The following is a 27,416-nucleotide window of genomic DNA, read 5'->3' on the forward strand; positions in this document are numbered from 1 at the left end:
CTGTAAAAGTGATAGATATCGGCGAGGTCGTGTTCAACACCTAATGCTGGGAATACTACATCAGGTTAAAAATGATCTGGCAATAATTTGATATCGTCGCAAGCCTGACCAGAACTTCTTAATATTGAATTTCTGCGAAGTTTCTTTGAGATTTCCGGATGTTTCCAAATCCGGCTTGACATCTTCCGTGCAATTTAGCAGAACAACTTGCTATCGTTTTTCTATGTTCTCAGCAGTACTGGTTTGATTTGTTCAGTCAATTACTAATGCTGAAAGCAAATAATTAACGTCTGCACTTGCTCCGATGAAAACCGTTTAATTTGTCCTTTCACATATGTGACTGATGTTTGGGAATGAATACGAAAACTTCTAAATTGGACAGAAATCACCTGGCGGAGAAAATTTTGATTTTCTTCTGAGTCGTGGTGGATAAAATATATACGAACTGCAAGTTTCCTGTGGAAGCGTGAATCATTGGACCCGTTTTCGTTTAGAATTGATTTAACGTTTGAAAATGTGTCTTCGAATGAATCCATGCGTAATTTAATTTCCTTTTGCAGTTTTGTCCGAACTCGTCTACGCGGTAGATTTTACGAACAGATAAAATATGCTTGAAAATTTTGTTATAAATTCGAGAATTGTTTGTAAGCCTATCTTCCAATTATTATCATTATTATTAGGGCTTATTTTAATGATGGTTCCATTCTTTTTCGCTCGATCCAATTTCATTCTTGGATTTGTCATTGACTAATCTGGACTGCTTGAACTAGTCTAAGTGCAGTGTCTTTTAAAATGTTGGATCGTTGCTAGCAGAACATTTTTATCCCATTTCATTGTTGCATCCTAATCGAATTTTAGCTGGAGAAATTTCATGTGACTCTCCACCCACCCATGCAATATCTCTCATTATAACAGGGTAGTATGTTCTAGGAACTGCCATTTTCTGGAATTAACTTTTTCCCTGATTTTTCGCTTCAGAATGATCATTCATATGGATCCTGGCGTTGATGATCATTCATATGGATCCTGGCGTTGTTAAAACGATTATAATCATTTTTGTGAATACAAAAGAAAAAACAGCGCTTGCCACGATAATTCAGCTCATAATCGGTACTACCAATACATCGATCTTGTCGCAGTATTGGTGTTACCAACGACAGTGACAGCTATAGTGGCAGCGACATTTTGTTTTTTTTTTTTCTTTAACTATATCATAAGAACAGGACAGAGGCTAAAATTAAAAAAGGTGGATCGCTTTGCCTTTTGCTAGACAATGGGCTTCTAAATCACTTTCAGATTTGGGGCTTGTGGCTCTTCAGTATGGTGTTCAGGAATTATCTGAAAGCGATTTGTTGAGCCCAAACTACAGATTTCAAAAGATTTACAAGTGCTCGATGTTCTAAGCATAAAATGGATTAGAACTGCCTGAAAAGTATGAAGTAACTCCCAAATATTTCTATGCTCCAGTGATGAGAGAGGAAGTTCTTTTTCAAAACTTTGTTAAACATAAGTAGATCAAAAGAAACTTGGCTTTCTGATTGCACGCATATGGTCTGAGAGCGCTTCCCGTCAATACTATTATTTTAATTTATTCACTGTAGCTTCTTCCTCATAATTAACGGAGTAACCGTCTTTGGGCTCTGTGATGTTCCTTGGTGTTGACAAATGTGCTATTTTCTTCTGTGTGTTGTTCCTTTTCTCGTTTTCTCCGTCACTGTTAGTCATTGTTCGGGATTTTCTTGCATGGTTACGTTATGTTAAAAAGAGTATATGGAACGATTTTAGATGGTGCTTGTTCCCGTTCACCCTGATGAGCAAAAATTCGTCGACACAGCGCTGGAGTTAGTAAAGTCAGCCGGAAGGGTGAGCTTTCATTTGTCGGTCTCAATTTCAAGATATGTTAGTCGTCAGTCACTTTTTGCAATCGGTATCGTTTAAAGAGGCTCAACTTTACAACATCTAATCAATTTTTCAATTTTTTTCCAAAGTTACGTGAGAAGTCAAATATGCAGTGGAGCTAGATTTGTGCTTAGTTTTTCGTGTGTTCCTTTGGGCGACTCTAAAAATTCTACTGCAAAGTCATATTCTTGTTTTGCTGATAAAAAAAGCTTTTCGATTATTTTCGTTAGATGTATTTCATACAGCCCCTAAAGTGTAAAACAACTCCAACTTGCCAGTGACGTTTGACACAACTAAGGTTCCAATAAAAGAAGTAAAAAGTTAGTTAAATTTTATATTCTTTGAAGCTTTGCAAACCATCGTATACTTAACTACTGCTAGACTCCGCACTCTACTCCATCGTCAACGGTAACAATTCATATCGGGGACTAAGGTTTCATTTTTGGTGAATATTGATTGTGTGAGGTTGGTCGTGACGATCACGACGAATCCCGTCGATACGCAGTCGATAACTGCTCCGAATGGAATCATCATAGCAGGAGTTCTCCAGTGGTAGCGGAGTATCGCGGATGTCTTATGGAATCAATAATTGGTTCTACTTACTTAAATTATATCAATTTCATGTGTTTAAATGATTAATTTAACAAATGACGAACATCGTGGTACTTTTATAACAGTCAACTAGCTGCATGATTTCTCAGAGAGGAACCAGTTTTTTGGAAAAATAGCACTTCCCTGTGGTTTTTGACATTGGTTTTGTCACCCACATTGGCGTGATTCTACGCAGGTGTCTTAATCATTAATAAAAACGAAATCAACTGAATCCTCACTCCGCCTTCTCAAACTGCAACTTAGCAACATGTTTATTATTGGGAAACTATAACTTTCTGCATTTTTTGGAAATCATGGTTAATTCTTGCCGTTCGGGCTTTCAGCTTTCGCAGAAATTATTTTCTGCTTAAAACGAAATCAACTGAATCCTTACTCTGCTAGGATTTTCACCAAAAACAAACTTCGAGATTTTCTGCGCTTTTGTCCATCTTCTCCTTTCTCGACTGCATTATTCTTAAACTGCATCAATCTGAAATGAATTGTGTGTTTGTGTATTTATATCGCTGCAATGTGCTCTTTGTTCTACTTATGTCTATAATGACTATTACATGGCTTTCTGTATTTCAGCTCGTCCGTGATGCTTTCGATCAGCCGGTTTGCATAGTAAAGACCAAAGCATCTGCCACTGATTTGGTAACAGAAACTGACCAAGCTGTAGAGAAATTATTGATTGATGGATTATCTTCGGCATTTCCGCATCATAAGTTAGTCGTTCTCGCTGCTACTGCTTATTTAAAACCCTCCCTATTATTTAAAAGAATATTTACTTCCCATCCAGATAAATGTTTCCTTTCAATTTCTGTTTTTCTGAAGTATTTTAAAGGTTTATCGGAGAAGAATCGACAGCGAATGGTGCAACTATTGAGTGGACAGATGCTCCTACGTGGATTATCGATCCTATCGATGGTACGACAAATTTCGTGCACAGGTGGGAAATGATCATTGAAGTCGTATGTGATTTTTTTCGGAATACTTAATACTTAATTCTCGAAATACGAACAGATATAAGTTGTATTGAATCCTTAGTCCTATTTCTGGTACTTCTTGAACTGAACCAAACTCTCGTAATACATGAAGTTGCCACCGTAGACACCTAATAGGATGTCTAAGAAGTGGCTTGCTTGATAGCTTACATAGTATGCAAGATTTGATGAGTAAAGTATAGTTGGGAGGGGGCACTCAGTGGCGCCCTTATTTCTCGAAGTAAACTCGAAGTAAATAATCGAATCAATCCGCGCCCTAAGGCCTAAACATTAAAAGAGAAAAAGTAAGTTAGAGCGTCGGGAAATAAAGGCGCTACTACTGAGTGCCCCCGCCCCCCAACTACACTTTACCCAGATTTGTTTTCCAAATCCCTGGTCTTACTTATGGATATGAACGGAATCAAAAGATACTATGCCTGCTTCCTTCGGTGGCATTTGCACTCCGAAATAATCGGATAGAAAGAAATATTCGTATTCACAGTACAGTTCTATTAGGGAATTAGAAATTATGAGCTTTATCTTTATAATCGTTTATCTTGACATCTAACTTCGAAGATTCGATTGATTCTTTTTGTACGACACGTTTTCACACTAAGAACTGAGAACTGATTCCGGCTATTTTCCATAATTTCCTTGCCACTGACTCGGTATCTCGTATGGGCACTCAGTATGCAACGAAATCGATTTAAAGGGATACACTGGAGGGCTCAAAAATGAAGCTTATTTAGTGTGATTGCAAGGAAGACGCATAATTTCAACTCATTTGAGTATCTCTTTATTTTGGTTTTATCCCTGATGATGTTCTTATTGCCTTCTCGCTCTTATTGTGGTGAAGGGAACGAAAATTGTCAATCAGCTCAGAGTTGGAGCAACAGCGACAAATTCCGCACTTTTTCTTGGACTTCTAGTTGTTTGAGTTGCACGTCTCTTTCTTAACGTTATCGCTAGTGAATTACATTATGATAACTTCTTGAAAAGGAAATGAGGTAGTATTTATCGATTTCTAGCCCAAACGTGACCATGCTCCACTAACCTTATCAAAATACATTCTAATGACCATGATTTCAAGCCAGTTAATTTCAAAGGAAGAAATCTAACCAATAATAAGTAACTATGAACCAACAACACATCATTCCTCTATTTGTAGACGTTGAAAACGTATATATTACTTTGCTATGACGGGTACTTCGCTTCTCGTGAATTATCATTCTGCTAATACCTAGAATGATTAGTGAGAGTTATTTCTAAGCATTCTTAGCAAGAAGCTCTTTTGTACACGTAAATGATCGCATTTTTTCTGTCCAATATGTTATTTCTTCTACAATCGGATTTTTGTATCCATTGATTTTTTTTGAGGAAAAGCAGATTGAGCGACTTGCCTCTTTATGGAGTTAACTCCAAGAACCATGAATTAGTTGCTACGAATAAGGTTATTTATGCTGCCATTTGGTTTCTGCGCCTAATATTGATTTTTCAAGAATCCCTCTCGTGGCCATTTGCGTTGGTCTTGCCATAAATAAGCAACTCCGTGCGGGAATAGTGTATAATCCAGTGACGAGGGAACTGTATCTGGCTCAGGTACAGTTTCACACTGTTTTCGATCCTTCTTTTCATTTAGTGCCATGGGCCTTTTATAGTCGTAATTTTTCAGCTTTAGGTTGGTTGCGGGGCATTCAAAAATGGATTCCCAATCCACGTGTCTACTACAACTGGTGAGTATCAGATTTGTAGATTTCATGAGTAATGACCATCCTAGGATTCTCGGGAACCAGCGGAGATCTCTGCCCATTTCTCTTTCTTTTTCCCGTTTTGATTTTAATAAATGAAAAAGAAAAGGCAGAATATCACTCATAGATCTCCGTATGATGTCCTGTGATCTTGGGGTTTTAATGTTACTGAATGGTGTTCATGCATGTTAGAAGGTCATATGTGCACAGTCGATGTAAAACGTATGGTTAGGTGCAAGAAAAACTGGAGCTGGGTGTAGTAGTAAGCGGTGCCGTGGAGCGTAGCGCTTGAGATCCGCTTCCACAACTGCACCTAGCTTCAAGTTGTTTCGAACCGACTATAACATGGCGCGACGCATCCTAAGTGAATGCTCTCTCAATTCCGTGCAAACAATTCCCCGAAACTCTTTTCTTTTTGCTTTTTATATTTTTTATTCCTGTCTTCGGGCTCCTCCAGATTCTAGGGCGTCTCCTCAAGGATAACTGTTTGCAGGAATTGGAGTTCTGTTACACTTCTTTGTGTAACTATGCATAATTATCTTTCTTGAAGGAAAGATTTTGGGTTTTTGCTATGATTCCGGTCACAACAAACGCTATTCACGCACAGTAAAAACAATAAAGTAAAAAATGGGACTAAAGTTAAACCAACACAAACTAAGATCTCAAAGGCCCCTACGAGCAAAACAAGCGATAAAACTAATGAAAAAGAATCCTGTTGACTATACGTAAGCCATTATTGTGCGAAAAGTGGCGGAAGTCTGCAAAAAAGAAGAGAACAAAAAAGTTTCGAAAGAGTTTTGCGCATTCTGTAAAGAGAATTCAGTCACGCCTTCACCGAGAATGTGTTACGTCGTCATGTTACCGTCGCTTTAGGCTGGTTTACGCTTCTTTGTGTCTACGTCTTCTGCCTTGGATTCAAGAAGAATCAGAAGTCAAGTAGAGAAAGTTAGGTTCCTGGTGTTCATTCACCGGGACTTTTTTCCAGTCGCATTATGTGTATGTGCTTGATGCATGTGGATAATGTCTACTATCCTATTGAATCGCGGTTTTCCGCTTGTGCAGTGGGAAAATTGAGTCTCGCACCTAACTCCAACTGTCTGGTTAAATCGCACAATTAGGTTTCTGCTTATAAAACGAAGTTCTTTCTACGAATAACAAGATAAACTGCACATAAGTCGGTATTTGTATGGTCGTTCCAGAATAGTCTAGCAATTCCTTCCACACTGAACCCATTAAGGCGGACAATTCCTTTGAACTGTTCGTCCAGTTTTTCTCCTCACATGTGTTTTTAACTTTTAATGGGCAACACTTTTCAACGAGTCTATGGAAACTTCCTAAATCTTACACTACAAACTGCGTTTTCATTACAATGCTTTTCAAAGTGGGACAGCCGCTTCTGAATTTTAGCTTTTTCGTAATCGTTAGAACAACTCTGGGATTCCACAATCAACTGAATCAGGCCGCATTCATGTATTTCATGAGAGAGCGATGAGTATAATTTCTTTGAACTGTTGACTATTTGTTTGGTCCACACGAAAGACAAATGTCAATCGACATTTTTTTTCTTCGCGAACGCATCGATCCTATTGATTTTATTGTGATTGCGACTGATCTTTTCTTTTTGAAAACCCTGTAATCAGTTGATTTAATATGGCCGAACAGTTTCTGCCTAGAAACACTTTCTAACGGTCGAATTGATGGGGTGAGAGTAATATTTCGCAATAATTTGTGTAACATTCCCTAATGTTTTTTTTCCCACACCATCTTTTGCATCTAATTTGTCCTAACTACAGAACTGAACCGTTCGCTAATAACGGCATCGATGGGAATCCATAATTTGCCCCTATTTGGCGAAAGCTGGTTGGACATCGCTCAGAGCAACATGCGCCGTCAAGTACAGGCCGGTGTCAGGGGGTGGGTCATTTCTTCTTTCGAAACTCTCATTGCATTCATTCTACGTTGTAAGAGGGAATAAATACGAGAAAAGAGAGAGCGCTTGAGTCAAACTATTACTGGAATTAGTAGCAGAAGTAGGCGTCAGGGCTTGGTGGGCATGCTCAAAAGCAGTCCATTGTTTATACTTTTTCCGAGCTTCTCCATGCTAGTTACGCATGAGAATCACTACAACAACAGTGTAAATAATAGTAATATCAAGTCGCAGTGAAAAAATTTCACCTCAATAGAGTTTACATCTCGCTTGCGTTATTGCCATATTGAAAAACTATCGATTTTCCAACGGCGTTTGCGCAAAGGCGCGTTTCGTTCTTGAATTCCAGTCTTGTTTTTTAGCCAGATGCGTAGGACTGTGACGAGAGCTGTAGGATAAAGATTTGTCGGCTATGATATAGCAGCTGTTTTTACAGTTTTCGTCTTTAAACTTGACATTTAACGAACAAACCTCCTCGCGCATCTGTTACTTTCTTCTATTCACATACTCTGCTAAAGCTAGTTTTACTTGAAGAGTAGACAATAATGCTCCTGCACTTTTATTCTCTGTCATTGCAATTTAGAATAACTACAATGAGAAAACGAAAACATGGGATCTGACCACCAAGGGAAGACTTTGCGGTGAATTATCGATAACAGAGATTTTTTTTTTGCTGCAGCTCGTTAGCTTGCAAAATTTTGACAGTTTGGGCACGTTTTAGGAGAATGCATGCCTGCATCATAGGTTCGGACTAATGTGAAGTAGAGTATATTAGCTATGTTCAGATAAACGAATGACTTTACTTATTTCATGCTGTTGAAGGATAATTCCTCTTCTACTGGATCCATCAGCACGATTAACGGATCTAGACACAACTTTAGAAATTGATGTGCTGCGTGGGCAAGTTATATTGCTAGACTCAGCCTCTCCGCATTTCCGCCTCTGCTCCAGTAAGAAAGACAAAGACTGACAGGCATTATACTTTAATGTGCTACATAGTCTTCTTTCTAATGATAGAAACAATACTTTGTGGAGCTACGTGTTCTTCTTTTGCGAATATTACTTTGGTTAACAGCCTGTCTTGACTTACATATTCAGTTTTCGAAATTCTTCAATAGTGAAAAGTCAAAGTTAAAGAAAATAGGCAGTACAGCTCTGCTCTTATGAGAAATATTCAAAAAATTTTCCAAAGAAGGAGAATTTTGAAAAGGGGGCAGTTTTCACAGTTATTTGATTGAATTTAAAATTTTATTAGTATAGAACATTAGTGTTGGTTGGTGACAGAGACAGTCGCCATCTTCTATCATGGTAGTTAGGGGAGGAAATGAGCGTTACAACGTCACCTTGTGGGTAGAATATTGGTGAAAGTGGTTGCGATGTTTTTTATAGTCCAAGAATCGATACAAGATAGGAAGCTCATAGAGTACTTGTTGTGATTTTCAACCTACTATTCCCAGCTGAACTTCTTATTAGGATTTGTCCAGCACGTGCCTCCCTACGGCCCAACACCATGCTAGTTGTTCCTTCAGTCCTCCACACCACTCGTTTTGTGTGTATTGCACCATTTCAAAGCACCTTCTACATTTCCATGATGTCATTGCTTATTAAAGCATGAACGTGTCTATTTCTTTCGTAGGAGGAGGGTTTGACTCAATTCCGCCATGCAATGAGTGTCGTTGTCGTTTCAGCCGTCTCGGACAGCGTAGTGATCACACAGCTGGGCTCTCACCGCCATCCAGAAATGCTGCACTCGTTCACTACTTCCTATAGGACGCTGATGGTTGATCAGAATTGTCATGGGTGAACGGTTGATTTAGTTGCTAGACTGTACATACCTATATGGTGTTACCGCAATGGATCAAACTGTGTTTTTTTTTTTGCGGATTTCCGCTGGGATAATCACTGTTCTCGCAAAACTATTAAGGTTTTGACATGATTTGTTCGAAAGGGGCGACAGAATGAATGTTAGGCGATGGACACACCCAACGCTGCCAAGTCGATATTGACTTATGCAACGCTCATTTCATCCGTCAACGAAGCTGAGGGATTTTAACCAAAGAATTTTTTTGGGATTAACATCTGCAAGATCTTTTTGAAACCATTGTTTTGTCACTGTAATTGGTGTCCTAAAAAATCCTCCGTACATGTTCCGGCAACAGTAAAGCAAGGGTAAGTATTAAAAATTGAAGAGAATTCTTTCAATTTTATACATACATATACAAATGAGTTCGTACGTAGCACATACATAAGCACATATAGTTGTAGTCGTAAATCGTGTTTATCTCACATGCCCTAATATCCTGTTTTCATAGTATTTTCGCTTTTCAAAACTATTTTCTTCCCCTAGAGCAGATTTCTCATGGGAGCAAAGCACTTGTTGAATATGCTATTCTTTGCAACTAATAAATATTGTGTTGAAATGACTGAAGGGTAGTTAATGTTCCACATTCCCTGTGTTTGTGTTGTTTTAGTAGTAGTTTGCATAATTTTTTCTCACATTCTTGTGACAAACGGGATGAATTTCTCCTATATTGTAAAGAAAACGAAGAGAGAAGAGAACTTTCTATGACAGAGTTCAGCCAGTTCCCCGATCAATAACTATATTTTGGATTCTTCCGACAATGTGTAAAGTAGATAAAAGTAGCAGATATAACAGTTGTGTCTTGTTTTTTGGTCTTCGTTGTTTCTAAGCTTATTTTATGAAACAAACTTTTTCATTGAACTCTTTCTTTTGCAATGCAATGAAGAAGTTTCATCATTTGTCTTAGAAGGGTCATTTTTGAATCATTAACTTTTAAGCCATCGTGCATTTGGCTCAGCGGCCCTTAATATGATGATGGTTGCACAAGGAGCTTGTGACGCAATGGTTGAATATGGTATTCATGCCTGGGATGTTGCCGCAGCAGCCGTGATAGTTTCCGAAGCGGGTGGCTGCATCATTGATCCAACAGGTATGTGTTGATAGTACTTTTCTAACTTGTTATTATCGTTTTAAGTATTCGATTTTTCGCTGACTTAAGAGGATTTGAAGTTAAACTTGATTCGTGGTATTTATGCTTTTTGTTCGTGGACTAGTTGAGTCAGAAGTTTGCTAAGCAAAGAGGATTATCAGAAAAATCTCAAGCTTTCATCGATTCTTGTCGTTCGTTCCCAGTTGTGCACCTGCCGCGGATGAAAAACCACTTATACTCGTTTAGTTTCTGTTGTTTATAAAACGACTCTAATTCTCTCCGTGCCTGCCTTCTGCGAAAGTACTGTCTTGTTCAACAATGCGCGCTGTTGTCCCCATTTACTGTCCATTCTTTCACTTTTATTGATCGAATTTCTGGAATTTTCGAATTTCGCTGTTTCTTTTCCGAACAAAAAGCGGTCTGCTGACTAATTTGAAATTCAATAGTCTTCATTGTTCACATTCTACGTTTCCACTGATGATTTCAACATACGGATGTAGTTGTTCTTTTCTTTAAGAAGAATCTTTGCATAAGGAAGTTTAATTATTCATATACTTTGTTTTTGCTTAATTGAACTTTTTTTTTGAAAGCAGTAAGAGGAATCCTGAACAAAACAAGGTATTTTTACCTCAGTTCCCCAAAACTATTACTTTGGTAGTTTCATAGTATGTTTCGGTTGTTGCTGAAATTAGTCCTATAGTCGCCAAATCAATCTTAGCAATCTACCTAAAAGTATTTATTCGTGTTCCTACTATTATACATGTCAGTTATAAGAATTTGGTTAATTAGGTAGTTAATTAGGTTTCTTTATATAGATTTCGTACCTGTATATTATTAACATTCAGAACAAAAATATGGTCACTTTTCATTGATCTGTTTATTAATTTGTTGGTCTAGGTATCTTTGTGTAGGTGTCTAGGCTCAATATCGTCTTTTGGAATAGTTCGTCGTAGTCAGAGATTCCTCACATCTCTGCTATTTCAAACACCACTCTCTTTCATTTTTCGTGCGTCTAAATTTTAATGAGATGTGTTAGATTGTCCAGATATTGGACGATTTTTTAAATGATCGGAAACAGAAGTTTTTTTCATAGTTAGTGTTGCTATTGAACTACTGGAGAAGTGTGACTCTGCGAAATAGTACTGTAGTGACGTTGCTAAAATTTACGACAGGTGACATGATATAAATCTATAGTCTATTGTCTATAAAGTTGTGCTACAACGCTTTTCAGTCTCTTTTTGACGAAATTTGGCTTTTTCCACAGTGCTAGAAGTGTGTTCCGTTTTCTTCATTTTGCTGATGTTTTATTAAGTACTATGAAGAATCTTCAATGAATGTTAGTGTCGATTCTATCACCTATAAGCATTAAAATTTTAAGCCGTGAAATTATCAGAAATCAAACGATTAAAATTGAAAATGAATAGTTTTTAATGTTGTTCGATTATTCAATGTAGGCGTCCAGCATTTATCCACATAATTGAGAAAAAGTTAAATAACGGTTCATGCTAGTCCCCCGTGGGTTGTGTTATGTGAATGTTTTACTCTTTTCTTTGTGCTTTCTTTGTGCGCCCTCCAATGCCGTACGCTTTCACTTCTAATTCTCTAATGGCAAGTTGTATCCCCTGATTTTATAAATGGCAATGTTTGTTTGTGGAATAATTAACGAAATGTTACTTTTTTTAGTTGTGGTTTTGACCGCAACCGACATAATTTTTCTCGTAAAAATTTTGGTGCCTCTTCGTTTTTCTCTAAAAGATAAGAATACGGACGAATTATGCGTTCCTAACTGCAGTAATATTACGAACAACTATGGCATCGGCCAACTATTCTATCAGATTACTCATAACATTGCTCACTGTTTCCCATGTAGTACTACTGGAATGTGTTTCTTTCTCATCGAAAATACGTCTTCACTGCTTCCGTTTGCTCTGAACTTGTCTCAAATTACTGTTTTTTTTTTTCAATGCAAATTGGAAGGAATGATGTCAAAGTGATTGTTCAAAGCTTTGAAAGGTAGGATAGCAGCCCCTAATTTGATTCCAAAAAATTAGTGAATTCTCGGAAATCGCTATAAGGCTTATTCAGCGATTATAGTTGGGTCAAAACGGTCAAAAATGAAGCAGTGACAGTTGCGCCAGCGGCTGCGCTCGAAGCGGTGCGGTGGAGACAGCGGTTGGAATCGAGGTGGGACCATGGCGAACTGCGGAGATGAGTGGCGGTGGCGAGGATCCTTACACGATCCCAACCTCTACGCTCTACCGCGCCGCTTCGAGTGCAGCCCCTCGCGCAACTGTCGTGCTTCATGTCGTTTTGACTCAACAATGAACGAAAGCGAACACAAAAAATTCGATTTGAGCAGAAAAGGCTTGTTCTCTAAAGAATTGAGTAAGCAAAATGCCAATCGTTAACTCGGCCGCATGCTTACTGCGCTGCGACGAAGGTGAATGAACCCTACTTAGATCTGTTGAAATCATCTTTTCCTTTTTCATTTTCGTATGTTTCTTGAACTGTGACAAAGCTAGGAAAATGCTCGCAGGCTTAAGTAGGCGTACTTTTGTATGGTAAAATTCATTTTCTCCGAACAGCCTTAATGTGTAGGCGTGTTCTCTTTTAACTAGCCATTTCATGGACCGTAATATGCTATCCATTTAATGTGATGGTTATAAACCTTGGTGCAAGAAATATGAAAAGTTTCTCGTGAATTTGAGTATTTCTTGTAAACTAGAGTTTTGGCATATGTGGTGCATACCTTACAATCTTCAACCTCATTCTACTTCTTGCTAAGATCCCATTTTCGATACTCTGTTTTCTTTTTCTCTTTTCCGTTAATTTTTCTTTTTTTCGAAATCAATAGCTCTCCCTAGTCTGCGGCTGGTATTCGTTTCGAAATCTTGATTTGTTGTTGGATTATTTGCATTCGTTCATGCGATTTACAACTTAGGAAACTTTTTGACTTCAGCCTTTATTTGTTTCCAATAAAATATCAGTAAGCTGCAAGTAGTATTTCAGCCACTTAAATGCACTAGCATTTGATATTTATTTTGTAACATCAAACTCAGAGGAAATCTTTCTTATCCAGTCCAATTTTTTGCCCTTCTTTTTTCTTTTCTTTTACTAAGGTCAGTTCTCCTAATTTACTGAATATAAAATGGAAATACTAACTTAGCTTATCAATAGTTATTTAGTATTATTTGCGTAGTTGAGAGCGAAACATAACATTTATACAACATCAGGAGAGCGTTAGTTTAACGCAGGCTATCCTCATATTTCTGTAGTAATACATTGAAAAACTATGTATGTGGTGCTAAACGATAGTGTAAAGCCGTTCGTTGTACATCAGTTCGGAATGAGCTGCGGTGTTGAAGTAGTGATGGGCGTAGAGAACGAATTTGTCATTGCGAATAATTGAAATAGTCAGAAAAAAGAGAAGTACATATTCTGAAAGAGCAACAGTGATGTTAAGTACAAATTGTGTTTGTATCGGAAAACTATTCAACTCTTTTCTAGTCTTTTTTTATTCTTCGCCACTGTTCTTCCTGATCCTACCGTTTTTTTTTTCTCTAAAGTCGCTGCAGGATTCATCTTTCGATGATATTTTGTTTTGAATTCATGAATTCGCATCGAACATGCCTAGATGTCCATTCTTAAAATTCTTCAAGATTAGCTAGATGACTGTGTCGACTCGTTGGACACTTACAGTATTGACACACTTTTCACATTCTTTGCTGGAATTTTAATAAATATCTGTTCTGATCGCGTTGTTCACTTTTTTCCTTTGCTGAACTGTGTTGTACATGCTCTATGAAATAGAAGTCCAATGGCATATAGGGAAATAGATGTTAGCTGGTTAATATTAAATACCACTGCTATATTTCTTAATATAAGGGCACTTAGCGATCAATTAAAACTATCTAGAAATGTTTGCCAACAGTTCTTCGAGTGTCTATTAGATTTTAAGAACTTCAAAAATCCGACGGAAAATAGCTTAAATTCCTTAATTAGTCCGAATAATTTCAATATGTCATGCATAATGCAAAAGGATTTCAGGAAAACCGTTCAACGTTATGGCTCGGAAGGTGTTGTGTGCCGGCACTGAGGAGCTCGCGATGAGTTTAAGTAGAATTATGACGCATGCCGATTTTGAACCAGAGGGATAGGGGCGCTCAGAAAATCGAATCATCTCCATAACAGATCAGTTCTTGTAGGATGTTCATTCAAATGGTTCCATTTAATTTAATTTGTCAGACTCATTTTCGTACGTGATCGTGTTGTCTATCAAGAGATTTTCCTGCCGTATCCTTTAATTCAGTCATAAGTCATTTCAAATCAAGTCATTCCTTATTCAATTCATTGTTATAATTGCAATCGAATGTTTTAATACTCGTATATCTTATATAGTCTAGTGTTCTTCAGAGCTTTTGCCCTCTGTTATTATAGATTTAAAAAAAAATAAATATTTCAAAGATTTTTTTGTGTTTTAGCTATTCTGTTCGAAAGATCAGTTTCCATTTATTTCTTGTTCGTTCAATATTTCAAAGTTCACTTGTGGATTTTGCTGATTTAGTTTGCCCGTAGAAGAAGTTGACTGTATAATGGCTGATGTGAAGAACGTATTCACACAGGAAGAGGTTCAGGGTATTATCAAACAGGTGAGTGCATTTTGTGTTTGCTCTATTTAGCTTCATTGTTTTGTCATAGGTTACTTTGAAATCTTTTGAATATATTTCTTTAAGTGTTATTTCTATTCTTCCCTTAGCTTTTTTTTATTCGTTTTAATTTCGTTCCGACCTCTTGTCGAACCATTCGATGACACATTAGTTTTTACCATCTGTTTTCTCTTCGTTTTGCTTTTTATGAGGTTTCTGCATGGTTTGCTGGTGGTGGATTTGATTCGATTTTCATCTTCTCCTCATCGATTTTCGCGCATTATCTTTATTTCTTCTAGATTTATAATTCGCTTGTAGTATGAGTTGCACGATACGTTAGCGCCCCTATTAAGTGATCTTTATTTAGAATTCTTCTCACTTGTAAGCGCTTTCACGTGATGTAATTGCTTGCGTTTTCCATGTTAAATTATGGCACTTTTACTACGTAACCAATACAAATGATCTGAATACCGATTTCAGGTTCTCGACGAAGTAATTGGCTTGAGCCCTTATAATTACGCGGACAGTCTTAATTGGAATAAGCAAGCTGTCGAACAGATAACAAAAAGACTTGTGGCCTTAAATCGACCATATAAGTACATTGGTGAGGAGTTGTCTCTCTCCTAGTTTTTGACGCTATCCGGAAACCACAAGAAAAGCCCACAGTTTGTTTTGTAGATTACGAAACCAGCGTGATTTCGCCTTTTATAATCATCGTAAAGACGGCTTGGAAGACGATGTTGTTTCCTACGCTTTCACTTGCGACGCACCACCCTAGTACACGCTCCGCGTCCATGAGCGATTCGTCGAAGATTTGTGAGGTCTCCTCACCGACATCTTCAAGTAAAACCAGCTACTAAGGAGATCGGAGCATGTACAATGGTGCGCGTTCTAACGTACTTCGTAGAGTCTAAAACTGTTCCCACGCCGTGAACCTAGCTGTTTTTCGTAATCTACAACATGAACTCTTTGCTTTCGCTGTGGTTTCTGCGTCACATCAAAATCGTGATACGCTGCCTTTGAAGAAAATTTTATCTCTTTTTAATAGCTCTCTTACTTGTTTTTTGTACTTCGTAGTCTTGAAATTGACCTCGTTTTTGATCAATTGCAATTATTGGAAATCTGTGAAGATAGTTTTCTTTTTCATTTCAGTGAATTCTTCTCTTTTGCAAATTGGTAATGGAACCGGTATGAATGTGAGCACGATTTCGTACTGGAACAAGGCGACCGATCGTGAGTATCTGTATTTCTTCTGTATTTCTTTTTTCTTCCTTCTTTTGTCGTTTTCCTCTTGGTCTTTCTTCTGTTTGAAATTAAGGCAGTGTACTGTGATGTGATTTTCATATCTTCTTAACAAGACAATTGAAGAACATAATAACATCAAAATATTGGATGATTATTGCATCTGATACGCAACAAAACATCCCAAGAGATTGAGAAGAAACCTGATCAATATGCTGGTGTCCTCGTTGTAAAGTTGTCCGGCAATAAATTTCCCATTTAGTATCAATTTGGTTGTAATTCTGGGCTTCTGTCTCGACGTCATCGATCGTTGTTTTCCCCGGTCCCACTCCTGTCTTACTCTATTAAAACGATTAAAAAGGGAGGGAACTCTGAGGAGTTTAGGCTGTTTGGAAATTACCGAAAGAGCTATTATCGTTGTATCGAGTATATTTGCGTGGCGGCTCGCGTTTACCTATGCATATTTTATAACATATTTAATCTCTGTTCAATATGAAGTAGTTAATGTGAAACTGGTGACACGGGCACCGATAGCACTCGTTTGCGATCCCTTTTTACGAAGAATAAAAGTAATTTCTTCGGCATGTTTGGATTTTCTCCGGAACTACTGGTCAACTCTCTGTCTCTCTCTGAATGACGTATATAAATGCGTGTGTAACACCAAAACTCTACAAAATATTCATTTTATATTCGTATGCACACATTATCAAAAACGTGTATAGGTGTTCTCGTTTGACACAGGATACTCACTTCTTGTTCCGCGCTTCAGGATTTTCCTATTCTTGATCGTGTGATGCGGCGCGGGAAAGCTCTGAAAACAACTTAATATACTTATTATCAATAATATTCCACACTTTTCGTTCGCTGTCTTCAGTTTTGAAGGATTTCCTACTGATATTTCTACTGAATTCAGGTACTCAACTCAGGTTATCATGAAAATATCGGGAGTTCTTTTTCATTAAGGGCTGGACACGGTGCAGTTGAGTAAACGGCTGCGCTCGTAGCGGCGCGGTGGAGCGTAGCGCCCAAAATTGTGGTGGGACCCCTGCTGGAACCGCTCATCGCTGCACTTCGTGATGATTCCACCTAGATTCCAACCGCTTTCTTCACCGCGCCGCTTCGATCTAACGCGGTGGAGATAGCGGTTGGGATCGATATGGGCCCGTCGGGAACTGCGGCAGTGAACGCGGGTGGAAGGGGTCCTCACTTGATCCAAACTGCTGCGCTCACTCGCCTCCATTCGAGCGCAACAGCACCCTGCTTCATGTCGTTTTGACTCTAGTGCATCAAAACACATCAGACTAACTAAATCACTAATATACGTCGTGTTCGATAATGGTGCAGTTGGATGTTGGGCCTGCTAATTTGTGCTCAACAACGAATGGCACTCCGCATCAACACGTTGAACAAACTCAATTGAATTGGAAGTGATAACAGAGTCTACGCATAGTGCAGTGGAAGTGTGTTGTAGGTGGAAGCCGGATTATTGCTTAAGTCATTCGTTCCCAGATCGAAGATTGAATTAAAAATGTCTGTTAATGGAAGGAGTAATGGTTGCTGGACTGCGTTCTGTACGTTCATATAGACAATTCAGCAATAAAAGTTGTTTACAGGTGGAGGTATTTACTGACCTTCGCCTGTACGACAGCAGTACCTCTCTGAATTTTTTAAGGTCTAGTCTCAAATCTCCATCTAAAGCTTATTTGTTATCTCATCAAAACCAATCTGATTTAACTGACTCAAACGGCGACCTGATGTTACAAAAAACACGGTTATGCGCATCATTGCCGAGGTGTGTCGTCCTCGAGCAAATCGGACCGCATCCATTTTGGGACTTCGACCAGAGCATTACATAGAGTATATCCATCTTTCGCTATTCCATAATTTACGATAAGGTCTCGCCTAACCTCAAATCAACGTCAGGCGTCCTCACACTTCCTTTCTTCGCCATTTCCGTTCAGAACCTTCTTTTTTTAATCTTCTTTTTCTCTTTTCCGGATGCCCTTTCAAGTTTGGGTGCGGGAGCACCTTCGAGTCACCCCGATACGGCATCGACAGGGAACCGCTCTTGTGTTGTCTGCATGGTGTCGTCGACCACAAAATTAAACGAGAGTGGCCCCGTCCACAGACCCTTACCTTCCTCTAGTTCCTACTTCGAACGGTGGACTACATCCACTTGATGTTGGAATAACAGCAATTGTTCCTTGATTCATGCCGTCAAATATACTAACGGTCTTTCTTGGAATCCCATTAGCGCAAAACGCCTTGAAAGGAGAAGCTTAATGAGAGAAGTCGAAAGCGACTATTACGTCCAGAGAAAAATGCACAAAAGAAGCTGATTAAATCGTCAATCTATTAGCAAAGAAACCGTTAGAACTATATCTTATAACCTAGATCTGTTCAAATAATCACATCATTTGAAAGGTTCTGGTTATCTAACGTGTTGAGGGAATCCGCGGGAAAGCTAATGATGGTGTTGTATATTGCGGAATCCTGGTTCCTCTCATCTCTCCCTAATTGTTGTAAAAATACGGCGTGGGAGAAGGTTTTTACGACGAAGAGTTGCAACGTCCCACTCTTGTGCACGCGCAGCATCGAAGTGCGAGCGGTCGAAGATCAGTGGTCTCTTCTCACCAACCCATCCAAGTGAAACCACTGAATAGGCTATTAAGAGGATCGGAGCACGTACGTATCAGAACGTTTTAACGTATCTCGTTAAGCCCAAAACTAGAAATAAAGCGGTTCCCACGCCGTTTTTTTACGACGATTAATGAGAGCGAAACCACTCCGGGTCTCGCAAGCTGCAACGCCATGTTCACCTTCTCCAACGGATTCCCTTACCACGTCAGATTCGTGGTATGCTGTCTTTAAATTGATCAACCAATCTGAGTTTCGAGCGCTTAATGCATTACAGAAGCCGTTCCAATTTTCAACCGTAAATTTGAGGAGAACTTCAGCAACGTTTCAAACACTTTAATTTAAACGAATCCACTATATATAGTTTTATTCGCAGCCGCTAAAACCTCCACGTTGCTTTTATATGTACTTCCACCCTTTTCTGTCAAAGATCACCATTTTCTTCCGCTTTTTTCACACTTTCGGTCGTCATTTAGGTTTTTGGTTTTCAGAGTCATGGCAATATCGCTGGGAGACAAAGAATATGCTGGTAGTTGTATACGTATACGCTTTGGCGACGTCGTAATGCACATATTGAAGGGTAGTGATGTCACTTTACAACTGTTTGTTATTTTTCTTCTGCCCTTACCTTATGTGGCTTACGTTATTCTGATATCATCAACACATTATCGTAAAAATTGTTTTTGTGTCATCATATGATAGAAAGAGAGCAAGAAGAATGACTTGACATCATACTTCTCTTTCTTGGTGTCCATCATTGATCCTTATTTTTCTTCATGTAATATTTATACCGCCTTCAGGAGTACGGTGTTCTCTTGTCGATGTGTGCGTGTGTTTTGGTAGCAGCTTTTATTAACTTGACAATTTGTGACTGACTATACTGACACGTACTCAGACAAATGTTTTCTTTTTTGTTTTCCCTTATTATTTGTGTTTCGTCATCTTCATCTGTATTTGTTCGTGCGTATTTTGGAGCTTTCTCTTTTTGCGTTTAGTGGGTAACAGGAAACTTCGACGCAAAAAAAACGCCAAGGAGATGCGCCAGGTCGTTTGTGCCCGCCAGCGCCGCCTGCTCGCCAGCTCGTGCGCCCACTTCGCCATCGTCACCGCACACCACACCACGTACACGCATTTATTAATAATAGATACGTGACAGTATGAGATGTGTTGTGAGGTTGTCGTCAGAATGTCGTTCCGTCGTCATTGAGTGTAGCCATGATTGCATCACTTGTAGAAGAGATGCCATCATATTTCTGTTATTTTTTTGTGAGTTCTTCTACCTTTTTCTTCTCATTCGCTCCCTGATGTACCGGTTCCGTTATCGAAAGTTTGATGTCTAAGTTGTTTTTTGATACGAAATATAATAAAGTTTTATGAATGAACCACTACTTTCACTTTTCATTTAGAATTTAGCCTCCAATTAGTGCGGAACGCAGACAGCAGTACGTGTAGATAAATTCAGTAGATAAATTCAGTTGTTGTCGCTGAACTTATCGGTTCATGTCTTCGTTCCTTTTTTAAAATCTTTTTTCTGTGTTTGAGGCCGTCCCTCTTATCTCAGCAGAATTCAACAAAGTATACAAAAGATTAAGAAGTCAAACATTCAGATGGAATAGACTTAGGATGAGTGCTGTATGGAGATTGAACGAAATTAGGATGCTGGGTGATGCACGCAGTGGAAAATATAAATTGTTTTGCATTTGAAAAAACAATGTGATGGAAGTTGTGACTACTTTTTGCCCTCATTGTAAAACCAGGGTTCCGAAGTAACTTCTCGATTTCGAAGTGAGCATTATGTTGTTCATTTTGTTTCTCGGGATTGCAATCCATGTGTGTCTGTCACGAAAGATTTTTCGAATAAGTGCGCGATGAATATCCGCTTGAAATTGGCGCTAGTGCTAGGAGCAGTACATCGATCCATGAATATTAGTTAGTCGACAAAATATGCTATAAGAAAAAGAAAGAATGCGAAAAGCGGACCTCGTTTATGCAGCAGTGTACCCATCTTTCACGGTAGTACATCCATTTTTGTGGAAGTATATTTTTTCCGTCGCGATCTTTCGCCAGTTCCATTCATGACTTTATTGGCTGAGGACCAGTTTTCGCAAGGAAGCAGTGGCACTGCAGCAAGACATGCTAAGGTACCTAAACTGTCGGGTTCTGCAAACTTTGAGTTCCAAAGTTTCCACTATGAATATTACGATACTCGTATACAGCGTTGTTAATGAAACAGACCTTCACAGCGGAGTAAGTTGGATTAGAAAAGAGGTATGAGCAAATATAGACTTACTTTTCGTGGATTCTTGATGCGTTTAATGATCAAGCTGTGCAACCAACTGGAAGAATATCTTTAAAAAACCGAAACTACAACAACACTGTAAGGGTTTTAATTAACTTTTAAATAAGGAAGAGTACGTGGTGGACAACTGCAGTAATGTGCATCAGGTCCAGGTAGTCCTTCCTCTCCTTCCTGACCTTCCTTACCGACGCTACCAGGCTCACCGACGGACCCTTGCTTTCCCATCTCACCCGTTGGTCCGGGTGCTCCCGGAGGACCGGGTTTCCCACGTGATCCAGGTTTACCTGGTTTTCCTACACAACCGCGTGGTCCTGGAGGACCTACTCCAGCCTTGAACTTCTTGATAGCCGCATGACCTGGTGGGCCACGCGTACCGGGTTTTCCGCTGGGACCTTCTTTGCCTCTTTCACCTTCGGACCCTGGTGGTCCAGGCTTCCCAGGTTTTCCCGCTTCTCCTGCTTTCCCGATTTCTCCTTCTGAACCTCTTGGTCCTGGTGGGCCTCCTGGTCCAGGAGCACCTGGTGGTCCTGCTGGGCATTTGACGCACTCGGTTGGTACTCCGCACTCGGCTCCGGGAACTGGTTTATAATCCTCTCCGGGAAGTCCGTCTGGTCCTGGTTCACCTGAAAATTCATGGATTAGAAAAAGCAACGCGTTTGCCAGGGGAATTTTATAAAAACTATTCAGTTTCTCTTGTGAAGAGCATTAATGGCCACCAAGAGGCTTCCTATGGTAGTTGAATGGAGGTCACATGTAAGTTGGTGAAGGACTCTAAGTCTTTTTTTCCTATTATGGGCTGTCCCAGCTTGATAATAATCAGATACTTCATTCAAATCTTATCACCGATGCGGATCTTAAAAAAATCTTCTCTTCATATTTCGACCGTTTGATAACGTTCCAGTATCTTTTTTTTTGCATTCCGTAAATTGATTTCCAACGAACTTTTTGCCCAACCTCCTTTTTTCTTCTCTCACGGCTTATTTTATTTTTTTCTTTCATTCTTTTCGACATTTTTTTAACATAAATGACATTTTCTCGCTACAAAATGCATATCTATTTTGCTCAAATCACTGTAATCTCTCCGAAAATTTTATCCCAGCTTCGCTGTTTTCTCGCGGAGTCCCGATCTGCTCCAATTATATGCGCATGTTAACTTCGACACACTACAGCTAGGGAACCTAAAATTCAGTCAGACGGTTGAAAAAATGTGTCAACAAGCGCTTTCATTGCCTATCGTTTATCGTATATAGTTGTTGTATACTTATGTTGACACTGACGACCGCAACGCACGTCCGAATTGCTCCAATTCCTTCGTTAGAGATACTGCATGTTAGACAAGGAAAATCAATAGCATGGTCCTACTCTCGAGTGAAAAAAGAATAGAATTTTTATGTGTTGCTCTCTCAACAATCTAAGCAAATTCCAGATATGAAAACGAAACTCCAGAATGACCTACCAGGTAACCCAGGTGGTCCAGGAATCCCTGATGGTCCAGGTTTACATTTCGGCTCGGTCAATTCACATACACACCATGGTGGTAATCCGGCAAAAATACCGCTAGCTCTTTTAGGTCGAAATATCGACGTCAACACATCGGAAGGTGACATTCTCGGCGGTTCTATCGCCATTCTTACTTCCATCACATTGTTCCATGCTATATCGGTATCAACACGAAAACTTCGCACAGCACCATCGACCTGTGGTCATGTGGAAATCAGCTAACTAGTAATTATCGATTTAATCCTAAATACATAGTCTTACCATTGCTTGAACGTCACTCATTTCTTCAATCATAGTCGGAATAGAGAGCAGACAAACAGCGATAGCGAATAGGGAACAGGTACCGGCCACGCCCACAAGCAACCGTTCCTCAAATAAGGGCGTCATTGTGGTTGCAGCGTCTCGTGACTCGTGTTGTAGCTCTTTTATGTGGAGTACTATGGAAGGACCGCCTCTAAGATCATATCTCCCTCCGTCGACACAGCACATCCCACTAGGGAAGGAGATTTTTCTGTGAATATGCCTCCAAGATATTACGTTTCCAGTGAACGTGCATGAGGGGATGTGAGCATGCTTCGACGAAGTGGCTATAGAGACGCATTAATTAAAACAAACACATTTTCGAGTAATTATGAGAACAATAATAATAAATAATGAGAGTTGTTGAAGTTACTAATTCAAATAGAGCAACAAGAAGGGCAGGAAAACATACAGTAGGCTCGCACTCTGGATAGAAAGGAGGGGGGTCGTCCGGGACGTTTTTACGGCAATTAGGAAGAAATGGACGGAATCACCCTATTCTCTCCATAATCTACGATCCCGTATACGAATACTCCACCTGAAATCCGTACCACCTCAGATTCCTGAGGTGATGCCTTTAAAGTACTTGAATTGTAAATTCCACTTGAAATGGAAATTGTGCTTGAAAACAATAAGTGTTTCATTGAAAAATGCTGTTGCTGCTTAGGTGTTTGTCCTGAAGGAGCTTGTTTTTATCTTTCCTTTCGTACTAAACGCTATTCTCTATTGTTTTTAAAGGATTGAATGCTAGCTCCTATCTGATAGAACACGCTTCACATTTCAATCACTCATAAATTTTATGAGTTTTTTCACGCTGAACCAGTCCGATATCGTCAATAACAATCTCTTGAAATGACTACAAAAATAAAATAAATGCGAGTGAGTAGAAGGAAGAGATTCCTTCTTGAAATGTGAGACCATCTTCAACAAATTTGAACAAAATGTGAGGTGACCATCGGATTCTCAACGTTACTTTCTATATATTTGGTTTGAGAGATTAATTTCAAAGAATAGAAACCATGGAGTTGATTGATCCGCTTGGGTACGCGGGAACACGTTCGATTTCAAATCAGAATCGTTTGAGTTTGACGAACAAGCTTGTGGTTAACTATGAATGCGAAGTTGTTATGTTATGTTATCCTCAAGTAAAACTGCTTCAAAGTTTCAGAAAAACAAAATAAAATAAGTGCTGCTTTCGTGAGGAGGCATAAGTTCATTTTCTAGAATAAGAATAACCAACAACAATCTGCGCTGAGAGTAGAGCAGTATTAAGTGTTTAACACAGATATGTTAATGCTTTTGGATCAAAATCGAAGGCCTTCATCCATCCAAACGGAATTGATCAACGCCAAGCGCTTTATCCTCCATATGTAGAAAATATGTGATGGCTGGCCACATGAGATTGTTGATTGCGGCCGGATTAAAGGCAGCAGACCACGAATCTGAGGCGGTACGGATTTCAAGTGGAGTGTTCTTATACGGGATAGTAGATTATAGGGAGAAGTGTGATTCCGTTCATTTCTTCCTAATTGCCGTAGAAAACGGCCCAGAAGATGCGGCGCGTGCACAAGGCTGGCGCGCTCCAATCGAACTCCTTGTAGAAAATAGCGCGCCGGGACGCCACAAGCCGTATCTTCCGGGCCGTTTTTTAAGGCAATCAGGAAGAAATGGTCGGGATCCCCCTCTCTACATAATCTACAATCCCGGATACGAATACTCCACTTGAAATCCGTACCGCCTCAGATTCGTGGGGTGATGCCTTTAAAGGCAGCATACCACGAATCTGACCTGGTGAGGGAACCTGCAGGGAAAGCTGGGATGGGATTGTAGATTGCGGGATCAGGGGTGGTTTCGCTCACCCATCCCTAATCGTCCTAAAAAACGGCGTGGGAACCGCTTTAGTTACCTAGACTTAACGTTAGAACGCTCCTCTATGTATACTTTCTGGTCCCCTCAGTAATCTATTCGTTGGTTTCACTTAAATAGGCAGTCGAGAAGAACCCACTGCCTTTCGACCGCTGCGCCGCTGCATGCGGCGAGTGTACAAGCGTGGCGTGCGGCAACTGAAATTGTAATAAAAAAACGGAGTCTTTGACGCCGGAACAACTATTAGGGAGAGATAAGCGGAACTACCCCTACCCAGCAATCTACAACCCCATCTCCAGGTTGTCCAGCGGTTTCCCTCGCTACGTTAGATTTGTGGTATGCTGCCTTTAATGACAGCGTTTCACGAAACTGACGATGTTGGGATCTCTTGGAGAAAAGAGGAGTTCGATGTGTAGATTGCGAGTATGAGCGCGGACCCATTCGATCCACCCTAATTATCCTGAAAAACGGCGTAGCAAATGGCGTTTTTTTCTTCTTATGAGGTACCTGAAGACGCCCCACTCTTGTGCACGCGCCGCATCCACGAGCAAGCAGCCTAAAATCTATAAGGTCTCTACAACAGCCTATTCAAGTAAAACCAATGAAAAACCAATGAAACTAACTTTCCCCCAAACTAAGCAGCTTTGCCATGAAGAGCTTAGCTCTCACCATAGGTCGCCGGGAAACCTATACGGATCAAGGAGTCTCAGCTTGGAAGACCCTGTCACAACAAGTACCGTCGCGGTGCATGGCAGTTCGACCTCCAGAGTCAAATCCACGCCACTATGAGGCGTTAAACCGTTGTGAAGTTCGTAGTTCTGACACCGAAATTGGTCATTAAGAACGCCTGGAGAAATTCACATCGGGGAATATGGCCTGTATTGAAAACAAGCAGTGAGAAGGGCTTGTCGAGTTTATCGTAGCGATTAAGGCCATCCACGCAAAGTAGCAATTCCAGAAGCACTCCTCTCTACGCCGGACGTGGGAGTCGCACGGTGGAAATACCGCAATGAAATTGGACACATCTTCGATAAAATAATTTATCTAACGGACGTCGCTGTTGTTCTGCGTTCGACTAAAGTTCTGCGGATGAACGGACCATCGTTTCTTTCAAGGAAGACCTCCTTTCACAAGAAAACCCGCAAAGTTCACAAAGCGAAATCCCAGGATCACCATATATGGGACCTCTTCGCTTAATCGAGCTTTTAATAAGATATCACAGTGGACAACATCGACCACGAATATGATCGGTTCCTAGAACATCTTCAAGATGTACAAAGAAACACCAAACGGCCACCAAAAAATTTAGAGCTGATACGTCAGAATGAGACTGCACGGGCAGCAAACAGCTAGGAACAGACGTTCAAACTCGCGAGATTTGCGGAGATTTAATAAAAGAATGCTCAAAGAGTAGCGCCCGCCGAAACTTTATCAATAAAACAAAAAACAAAACAAAACATCCGTAAACACAAATGATTCTGAGGAAAAATGAGCACGTCAGAAGTGTTCCAGAGGTCCTCCCTCTCAAAGTTCGACATGTCAGGGGAGAACCGTACTTCACTCGGTTCAGACAGAATCAGGTATGAACATATGAAGAATCTATCGCCAATCTTCATCAATGCACTGGCGAAGCTCTTCACTCATTGTCTGTCGGAATGCAAAAGTTCATAAGCAATTAAAAAACCAGCAATGCAATGCTGTTGACCAGGAAGGGAGACCCAAATGACATCGGCTACTATAGCCCAATCTGCTTACTGTCTGTCATATTCAAGCTCATCACAAGAAACAAGAACAAGAACATTAGACGAAGAACAGCCATGTGAGCAAGCAGAGTTTCGAAGAGGGTCCAGTACGATTGACCACACACACCGTTCCAAAACTGAATTTTTTTTTTTTTTTTTATTTTAAAAAAAATTTTTAATTAAAAAAAAAAGGAGGGGGTTTTGGAACCCTAGGGTGACCTTAATCTTATTTTCCTTCGTGACTTATAGAACTTGACAAGCAGAATTACTCCAATCTACAATAATCTCACAGTGGACTTCCCGAGAGGAGTTCGACAGAGTGATGCAGTCTCACCCAAAATATTCAGTCGATCCCAGCTGCCGCCTTCACCGCAGCCGCTTACGCAACTGCACACTGCTTCAGTTCGTTTTGACCCGACTATGAAACATCCTTGACTGTACTCCTATTCTCTATGATGCAACTTAGAGGTAGTAGAACAATGGAGATCTGCAAAGCGGCTGCGTCTGCAACCTGCTTTTATGGGTTATATTAAATGGATGTTGGATGCTACTGAATCACATACGTTCCATCACCGAACGAATTACGTCGTCGGGGCACGGATGAAAGGCCGTTTCTCCCACTTTCTCTTTGGGTTATTAGACTGAGTTGAGCGTGATCACGATAGCTGAGAACTATGTGCACCCCTATATCTATGTCGGAGAGATCCCAACACCTTTAGTCTTAGTGAGTATGTATGCAGGACGGAAGGGAAAGGAATACTGTGGAATTTCTTTTGTAAAAAATCCGAACCGGTAGTGGCAGCTGTTTATCTTCAAGTACAATTAAGCATATTTCGGCTGGGAAGGAGAGTTCGTCAAAAATCACAACGTGTAATGATTCAGCGTGACGTATAGTAAGGTCAAAACGACATGAAACACGTACGCAATCGCGTCCGCGGTTTCTCTCGAGGCGGTGCGGTGAAGCGTAGCGGTTGGGAGCCTAGTGGAACCCTTGCTGGCACCACCCATCGCTGCAGTTGGCGACGGACCGGTTACACCTCAGTTCCAAGTGCTGGTAGCTACCTCCATCGCGGCGTTTCGTGCGC

The 27,416-nt window shown here is 40.0% G+C and overlaps 3 protein-coding genes across 4 annotated transcripts; 2 read left to right on the forward strand and 1 right to left on the reverse strand.

The window, feature by feature from the left end:
* Positions 1-1,785: 1,785 nt before the first annotated feature.
* Positions 1,786-14,256, forward strand: RB195_004524 (uncharacterized protein; the record flags this gene model as incomplete). 2 transcript variants are annotated; one of them, XM_064182401.1, is made up of 10 exons in its annotated part: positions 1,786-1,863; positions 3,079-3,215; positions 3,335-3,439; positions 4,973-5,072; positions 5,152-5,206; positions 7,015-7,135; positions 7,971-8,098; positions 8,837-8,948; positions 9,948-10,099; positions 14,147-14,256. In XM_064182401.1, 10 exons carry the CDS (start codon positions 1,786-1,788, stop codon positions 14,254-14,256), a joined length of 1,098 nt encoding a protein of 365 aa, XP_064033668.1. The 2 variants fall into 2 exon arrangements, with proteins under 2 accessions (XP_064033668.1, XP_064033669.1); XM_064182402.1 differs by lacking the exons at positions 7,971-8,098; positions 8,837-8,948.
* A 435-nt stretch (positions 14,257-14,691) lies between these two features.
* Positions 14,692-19,189, forward strand: RB195_004525 (uncharacterized protein; the record flags this gene model as incomplete). The annotated part of the gene is made up of 4 exons (XM_064182403.1): positions 14,692-14,748; positions 15,226-15,349; positions 15,898-15,978; positions 19,116-19,189. The coding sequence occupies 4 exons, from the start codon at positions 14,692-14,694 to the stop codon at positions 19,187-19,189; spliced, it is 336 nt and encodes a 111-aa protein (XP_064033670.1).
* Positions 19,190-21,010: 1,821 nt separating this feature from the next.
* RB195_004526 (uncharacterized protein) lies at positions 21,011-22,912 on the reverse strand (the record flags this gene model as incomplete). The annotated part of the gene is made up of 3 exons (XM_064182404.1): positions 21,011-21,546; positions 22,380-22,620; positions 22,685-22,912. The coding sequence occupies 3 exons, from the start codon at positions 22,910-22,912 to the stop codon at positions 21,011-21,013; spliced, it is 1,005 nt and encodes a 334-aa protein (XP_064033671.1).
* Positions 22,913-27,416: the final 4,504 nt, after the last annotated feature.

Source organism: Necator americanus, chromosome I, assembly GCF_031761385.1.
Source record: "Necator americanus strain Aroian chromosome I, whole genome shotgun sequence".
Taxonomy (NCBI): Eukaryota; Metazoa; Nematoda; class Chromadorea; order Rhabditida; family Ancylostomatidae; genus Necator; species Necator americanus.